The sequence below is a fragment of the Lissotriton vulgaris genome, chromosome 5 (genome assembly GCF_964263255.1).
Source record: "Lissotriton vulgaris chromosome 5, aLisVul1.2, whole genome shotgun sequence".
NCBI classification, from domain to species: Eukaryota; Metazoa; Chordata; class Amphibia; order Caudata; family Salamandridae; genus Lissotriton; species Lissotriton vulgaris.
This window is the reverse complement of record NC_141693.1, coordinates 1,729,560,836-1,729,568,770: the sequence shown is the minus strand read 5'-3', so window position 1 is coordinate 1,729,568,770 and position 7,935 is coordinate 1,729,560,836. Positions and strand designations below refer to the sequence as shown.

The 7,935-nt window shown below is 46.8% G+C and overlaps 1 protein-coding gene across 1 annotated transcript in view; it reads left to right on the top strand.

Moving 5' to 3' along the window:
- The first annotated feature begins 1,209 nt into the window (after positions 1–1,209).
- Positions 1,210–7,935, top strand: part of TMEM92 (transmembrane protein 92) — a 73,790-nt gene continuing 67,064 nt past the window's right edge. Inside the window, exons 1-2 of the mRNA XM_086923958.1 lie at positions 1,210–1,493; positions 7,082–7,107. Coding sequence (XP_086780084.1) covers positions 1,410–1,493; positions 7,082–7,107 — 110 coding nt within the window. The 5' untranslated portion in view covers positions 1,210–1,409. The remainder of the gene's footprint in view (positions 1,494–7,081; positions 7,108–7,935) is intronic.

Here is a 7,935-nt window from a genome sequence, read left to right as displayed (position 1 = left end):
GACCTAGAAGGGTTAAAGAATTTCAGTTGTAAGTTCAAGTCTTGTTTAAGTTCATATGACTCTTGATCTGAAAGTGTCAGTAGAAGTCGCCAACAAGAAGATGAAGATGACATCTAAAGAAGAAAGGTCAACTTAGCGGACGGCGAAAGAGATGAAGCAATGGACGAAGCTAGAAGCTGACATCATCGGGGAAAGTCCGTGGTGGGCGTCAAGGGGCGTTCCACCCACACACTGATTGTGTATTTTAGGGACAGCACCCCGGGGATAAGATAGCAATTAGCTCAGAGCGCAAGGGAGCAGTAGGCCGAGGACCCTTAGAGAGCTGATGGGTAGGCAGCAAGGGTACTGCTTCTTAAAACTTAAGTTACCTTTAGAGGCTAAGAGAGTTTGAACTTCTTTGGGAGTCAAACTGCTGACACCTTTTTAGGTTAGGGACTTGCGAAGTAGGGATGTCACTTAGTATAGAGTAGGGACAGATTTAACTCGATTTAAATTTTCTCTTTCTGTAGATGACGCAAAGGAACCACTTCACATCGATGCTTTAATCTGGAGATTCTGGAATTGATATTGTATTCTTTTTGTATACCTTTTGAGATTTATCCTGAGAGGATTGTAATTCGCATTTAAATTTGACTTTTATATAAAACTTTCAAAACTTTATCAGTTGTAAGTGGTTCTTCAGAGTGGTGTCAGTTTATGGGGTTTATCTAACCTATGTGGGGGTTGTCTTTTACTCAATGACAGATACCAACGGTCCAAAATAGATGAATGAGATAAGTAATTAATTGGATCATAAATTGATATCAAAATCTCATTCCCCGCAGTACGTTGGAGGTAGTGTGCTAGTCATAGTAATAATTCAAGCTTTTCATTTCTGACACCTTCACCCAGCCCTGGCTTTTTAACAGTCAGCTGTGATTCTATCCATGGTTGAAAAAATAAGTTGATTGTGAGGGATTTTAAATGATGTGCCTCGGCCAGGGATCTCTGCAGCAGACACGTGGTTTTAACCATCTGAACTATCTAACCTGCGTTGCGAAGAAGCTAGCTAACACCTCCAGAGAGCCTTCCTCTGCTAGTGTAGCTTTAACAAGCGCCCCTGCCCCTCCCACCACCTTCAGCCTTCCTGTGTCTGGCTCTGACCTCACCGGCTGGCTCCGCCCTCACCGGCTGGCTCCGCCTCCTTCCTGGCGGTGACTCACTTTCTTTGTGTGATGAGTGGCTGTGAAGTGGAAGAGCTTTGTGGAACTTTGCACGTGCGCTGAGAGGCGAGGCTCCTCGGCCGGCCGTCCTCCTCTTGGAGGGAGTTAAGAAAGGGGTGTGAGCTCCGCCGGGAAGGAGTGTAGTGGAGAGCAGGAGCAGTGAGGGAGCGCTACCGCTGACTGAGGCTTCTTCAAGGCGCTGCAGTGATGGTTCACATGGAGGGTTTCCGCTCCACGGCGCGACTCGGCACGAAACTTCTCCTGGTCGGCGTCTTCGGCAGCTGCCGGACGGTAAGTGAACTCTCTCTCTCTCCCACATGCCCACCCCGCCCCCCTCCCCCAAAGAAGCAACGCAGTCGTGGATCCACCCTCGCGTGGTCACATACGATTCTCTCTCACGTGCACTCCTGAGACCACGAATGCACACTCACACACATCCACTGGATCACGAATGCACACTCACACACATCCACTGCACTTCTCGCTCATTAGAAATATCACTGCGCCGCGTTTTAACATGCTAAGAAGACCTCCGCCAAATCACTGCCAGTTAGACTCCCATTGCCGATTAAATACAGGTTCACCGGTGTAGAGTCCTCCCTCCACCCATCTTTCACCGACAGTTGCTCCAATTGCACTTCTCAGCAAACTACACGCAACACAGTGACACGATTATCCCTGGGGGACTGAAAGGCCACTTCAAAAACTCAGACTTAGAACCCTAACAGATCCACCGTAGACCCCCACGCTCACTTAGACAGTCCTTCTCAGGACTGCATCCCAAAAAATTACAGGTACGCGGTCCCCAAAACTGAGAATCTGTCCTCCCAAAATCCCTGATAGTCACATGTACAAACAGTGACAGACTCTCTGAAAGTCGCCAGAGCACACTGCTACTATGCCTAGAATTCTGACAAATTCACAATTAAGACTCCTAAACTAAATAAAAGTAGCTAATAAGTCCCCACTGAAGGCGTTGCTCTGAAACTCGGTGTCAAAAAACGCTGACAAAGTACACCTTGGCAAAAAAATACATTCACTAAAAACACTAGATTAGTAACCAACAAACTGATTTCCTTGGGGATTTCCCACTTACCTCACCAGCACGTGGCCTTCACGTTTACTTACAGAAACAACCGCTGCCAAACTGTGATTAAACAATCGCGCCCGTTGGGAGGAACAATTAATTATTTTAATATTTAGCGTACGTACATCTCCTGAAGCCTCTGAGGGACTGTAAGTATAATGTCCTGTCATCTCCGGATTGACGGCGGTAAAGAGAACGCGGGCTCGCTGCCTGTCATCATCATGTTGTGTGTTGCCCCTTCCTGTGTTGGAATCAGGGGTCAAAGGACATGGGATGTCGGTTTCGCCGCCTTTGGGATTTTGGTGCTAAAACATCACTGGCCACGTGCGCTCCAAAACACCTAAGTAAGACCGCATCAGCTGAATTTAGATCGGGTACAGAATGCCCCGCTTCCTGCATGTTTTTAGCGCCTCGACTCTTGGTTCATTTGTGCCTCACTCTCCCAGGCTCGCGTTCAGTGACCTCGTGTGCCATGGAGACGGTCGCTGTCAAACTCGCTGGACGCATCGGTCAGACACTGTGGGCCTTTGGCACGTTATGTTTGTCTTACTCAGAATTCTCGTCCCAACTTGCAAGGTCATTCTAAGACGCGCAGCAGTCATCATTCATCAGCTGACAGCTCCTAGGGTTTACTCCGGTATTGCAGTTTGAGTCGCTGTTTTGTCACAGCCTCATACACTGGATTACCTAACAGACTGTTGTCATGGATCGGGAAAACAGCGACTTCATCACTTCCATCATGCCCCAGTTAATTCCACTGGAGACCCTTTCACATGTTCAGTCTGAAACTGCAGCATACTACCCACATTCACTCCCAGTGTCACTGCTATTTTAATCAGACCCTCATCGGGCGTACAGTCTCTCAGTGGCAGTCACTCCCATACTCGACTACTGAAATCCACATACTGCATCATTCACTTCCAGGTGACTCCGGTCGTCATAGGAGTCATACACTATCACTCCCAACCCCAGTGATATATATGCCTGGGCAGTGACCTCCGCTCCATTTGCGGAGTTTTCCACACTCCGCGGAGCACTCGGAGTAAATTTTTTTCCTTGCTCGCCACAAAAGTTGATGAGGGAGGAAAAACCACTTCCCAGTGAGATTTCTCAACGCGGGCTGTTGTGGATGGTTGCGACCGTTTGCCTCTTCTGCGAAATTCGCCCAGGCCTAGTGATATATTCATGAACTCCGCACACACCCTTGCCATCTTGGAACCCACCAATAAGTATTCAGTCACTCTATACCCTCCTTTCCTCTATATACCCTCCGTCCATAAAACCACTTCTGGTGCAATGTGCGCTCCAATATAAAAATAGGCCTTTGAGCAATGCTTGTGTCCACGCTTTGCTTCTCTTTAGAAAAAAACCCTTCACAAACCTAATAAGCTTTATCAAAGCCAAAATGTCCTCCGCCTAAGCTAGACTTTTTGGCTTCGCCAATATTTTTCTCTGTGAAGTGTGTATCTAAATCGCCTTGTCCTCTTCTGCTAGAGGCTTCAGTTTGATGGCTGCTTGTCCTGCAGGGTTTGCTGTTTCATTTTCTCTTGTTAGTGCTGGGAACCTACAAAAATGTAGGAGCAGAGGAACTAATTATCTTTAAATATTTGTTCCCAGACGTTTGCATCAGTGTCAAACGATCTAAAACGGCTTATTTTTTTAATAGCAGCTTGCTGCAAGAAAAATTACCACACATCAAACCTTCTGTTCATCAGTCTAGTACCAAAATCTAAATTCATGGACCAAGCCGTTTTGGAAAATGCATTACTAATCCTGCATGCCCGCCTTGGCATTTGACTTGTGCCTTGCACCTTCTTTTGCGACTGAAATGTTTAGTTCCGCTGCTCCAAAGGTACTAATGGACCTTGGCCCTTAATTCCTGCGTGTTCACCAACGCCTCATTGCTTACTGTTCTCTGTTACTGCAGAGATAGTAACAGTTGCTGCCTCGCCAAGATTCTTTACCTGTGTATTTCATTGTTATGTAGGTGGTTGTATGTTGTAAACTGCTCCACTCTCTCCAGTGTGTGTTATGTGATTGAGTACTGTAGCAAATGCAGTTGCTCAGTGACAAAAGGAACCAAAGTTTTTCAATGCGCTTAACTCTGTACACAATGCGTTATGGAAACCGTCTTGGATGTGCAACTTTTTGAAAAATAAATAGCCCAAAATATGATCCAGGAAGTCAGACTTCCATGATTTGCACAGTTTTGGATCCCAGGAGTAATTTGAGATGATCGCCATCCAGCTTATTTTCCCTTGAAGGTCTCACCACCTCTCGTACTCCAGCCCTTCTGTATAGACTGGGTCCATTACACATCCCGTATGCTGTTCTGTCTTCTACTTAGCAAAGTTGACATTTTAAAATTGAAAAGTATGACGCCAGTGGCCTGGCTGGAACATCACAGAACAATTGACTTCCATTGTTATCTACTTCCTATGTTTGGGAGTATTTAGAATTCCCAGAAATTGATATGACTTCAAAAATTCCATACAAGAATTTTGTATGACATCCACTTAACTAATACCTGATGCTCTATCCGTGCTCCTCTGAGACCGGTTTGCTTTTACGCTCCCTTGTTTGTCCTCAGACGCTCTAAGGTTTCCAGTATGACTACAGGAGGTAGCCCGTAGACCATAAGGAGACTGGGGCAACAGTGTCTCAAACAAGGGTATCATTCGAAGGGCAAATATAAACCGCACAATTAATTGCGATGGATTCAATCCAAAAGGTAGAAACACAGGGAAACTTGTTCATGGAAGGAAATTTGTATTTCAATTAATAGGCATGTTAGACATATTGAACTTCATATGTACAAGCACATGGGAAAATGGCACTGTTACATTAAATGTCATGTAGCCAACAAAACAAAATACTGTGCAAAAGTGCTCATGAAGTTTTGTGACGGCGCTAGTGACATATGTCGTGGTATATACAGCGTTTGTGGTGGGCGCGACAAGGAACAAAGTGAAGCAAAGATTATTTACGTATACAGAGCACCCAAACAATTAGTGGTACAAAATTGCATGGGTTCAATTAGGTAGGGTGTCCATAAGTAGGACACCAGAGGTTTCGCTGTGGAAGTCGACAGCGTTTCAGCCTGCAAATTTCGGGCAGTTGGGCGCGAGTCCAAACAAACGGGCAGTCGGCTGGAGTAGGGCTGTGACTGGACTCGCGCCCAACTGCCCGATTCACTCCGGCCACCTTTGCATCGACAAATAACTGAGACCTGCCGTCCTAGTTCTGCACGCCCCGACTCGCGCCCAACTGCCAGATTCACTCCGGCCACCTTGGCTTCGACAAATTTTCGTGACCTTCCATCCCAGCTGTGCAAGCCCTGACTCACATGTTCCTGCCATATCCTAACACTGCATTCTAAACATATGGAACCTGTCCTGATGATGGCCTAACGGTTCCGCAGGCTGAAATGATGATCCTAATTTCTTTGGATCGAAACGCCGTCGACCCAACAGCCTGACTAATAGGCGCACTTCTCTTTAGTGGCTTTTTAGACCTGAACCAAAACTAACTGTGCCCACTGTGATTTCACAATGTCACATGCGCCTTTCTAGCCACCCACTGTAAATAGTCTGCACCTTACGCACAGTGCGCCGACTACGCTGTTCTTTCACTTGCGTCGCCACCTGCACTATTTATTCACGTTTGATGCACCAAGTCCCATGTGGTTGTCAATACATTCTATGCAGTGCTGTTTTCTATCTGTACACATCTGACCTTGAAATGAATGTTACCACATAAAGCTGAATAAGTACCTTGTGTCAAAAATTATGCGTTACCTCCTTCTTGCCCACCCAAGTAATGCTATGTGCATGCTATGAATAATTGTCTATTGACTTTTACCTTTCAGGACACTGTATTCTAATTTGCACCTTACCTACCCAGTCCTGACTTGGTCTATGGGTTATACTCCTGTCTTGTGTGAAAGATTAGAGTGAATGACTGCATCTGTACTTCCTGTCCCACGTAGTAAGTAAAGGGACTGCCTGTCCTGGCAGTACCTCTCCAAGGAGGAAGTGTAAGGGGCTGTCAATGGTAGACTGCATTGCCATACTTCTGTTACCTGCCATACGCAGTAGAAGACAGGGCTTCCCCGGTGTTACCTGAGCACCCAGTAGAGTGAATGTATGTCATTATCATATAGTCAGTAAATTACTTCACCTGTATAATTTGTCCCATGCTTTCATTTGAATGACTGCGTCAATGGAATTAATGCCTCTGCTATCTGCCTCATGGGCAAAAGGGGCAGAAAACCCAAAGATCTGGAACATAGCTACTTCTGGTATAGGTGATACATTGTTGACTGTAACCTGGAGCCCTAGTCCAAGCGTCCACGTGCGACTAAAAACGAGTGATTCAGGGCAAATCAGTTAATGTTTCTATACTTAGAAATGTAAATATTTCATATTTAATAGAACAGTGAAACTCCATTGAAAAGTCACAGATCCTTTGTTGGTGTCTCCCAACCCCCGTGATTGTGCAATGCTGCATTGCTCTCCAGCTAGGGTTGTGCTTCATAAATGCCAATTCACGGTAAGCAGCTGTTACCTGCCACCACCCACCACCCTCTCCCAGCCCCCGAAGTACAAAGAAACATGATGTATGTATTTATTTATTTGAGTTTTATATAGCGCTAGCTAGACCCGTAGGTATCGGAGCGCTTTACAACAGTAAATGTTCACATCGAAGATGACGACAATCTAAAGTTTGAAATGTGTGATAGTGAACGAGTGTGGGTTTAACTGACCACTATTTCTTTTTCTCCTCTCTGCAGGCCGCTTTGCACTGCGGAATATTTGAGTAAGTCCAGTTTTTCTTTTCATATAATGTTGATTATCCATCTTCCTGTGCTGACTCTAGAATCAGAAACTCTCCCTAATGTGCTATGTAATCTCCTGTACTAGAGTCCACCAACCTTTTAATAGGAGTGCCGCTCCAAGCTCCTAACTCATTTTATCACTGTTATGACAGTGACTTGATTAAACTAGTGACAATACTGTGTAGGGTTTGGAGTAGTGACCCTACCCTAAGGCATCGGGCAGAGTTACCAAGAGTAGTAGCATGAAAAACCTTAGTATCAAATTCTCTCACCTGGGTGGAGGAGCTACGCGACGACGTAAGATGGCCACGTAGACTCTTGGCTCCTCCAATTCCGTCCGCCGGCCCTACCATCCAGCATGATATTCTGTCCCCCGAGCCGGTCGCGCGGAGCAAATACGGCAAACTCCGGGGGCTGCCTGAGACCGTAGCTGTGCCAGTCTTGGTCCTGGGCCTGCGGAGTGGTGAAGCCGGGGACTCAAGGACTCGCGTCACCAGCGCCCCAATTGATCAACAGCGGCGGTCCAAGCCGTAAGTCGCCGGTTGGGTCAGCTGAAGACGCAGACTTTCTGTGCGCGGCGGCGGCGCAGAGAAGCGGCACTATCGCAGAGACACCTTGGCCCCCTCCACCCTTCCATCCTTGACCTGCTGCTGCACCGCGGTGTTGGAGGGCCCGTTATCCTGCGGGTCGCCTCGCACCAGCAGAAACTACCGGACTACTGCCTAAACCCGGCTTGGGGGTGAGTAGGGGTGGGGTCTTCGTTGCGTGGCCCCTACCCCCCCCGGAGTTCTCTTCAGAGGGCTGGTGTT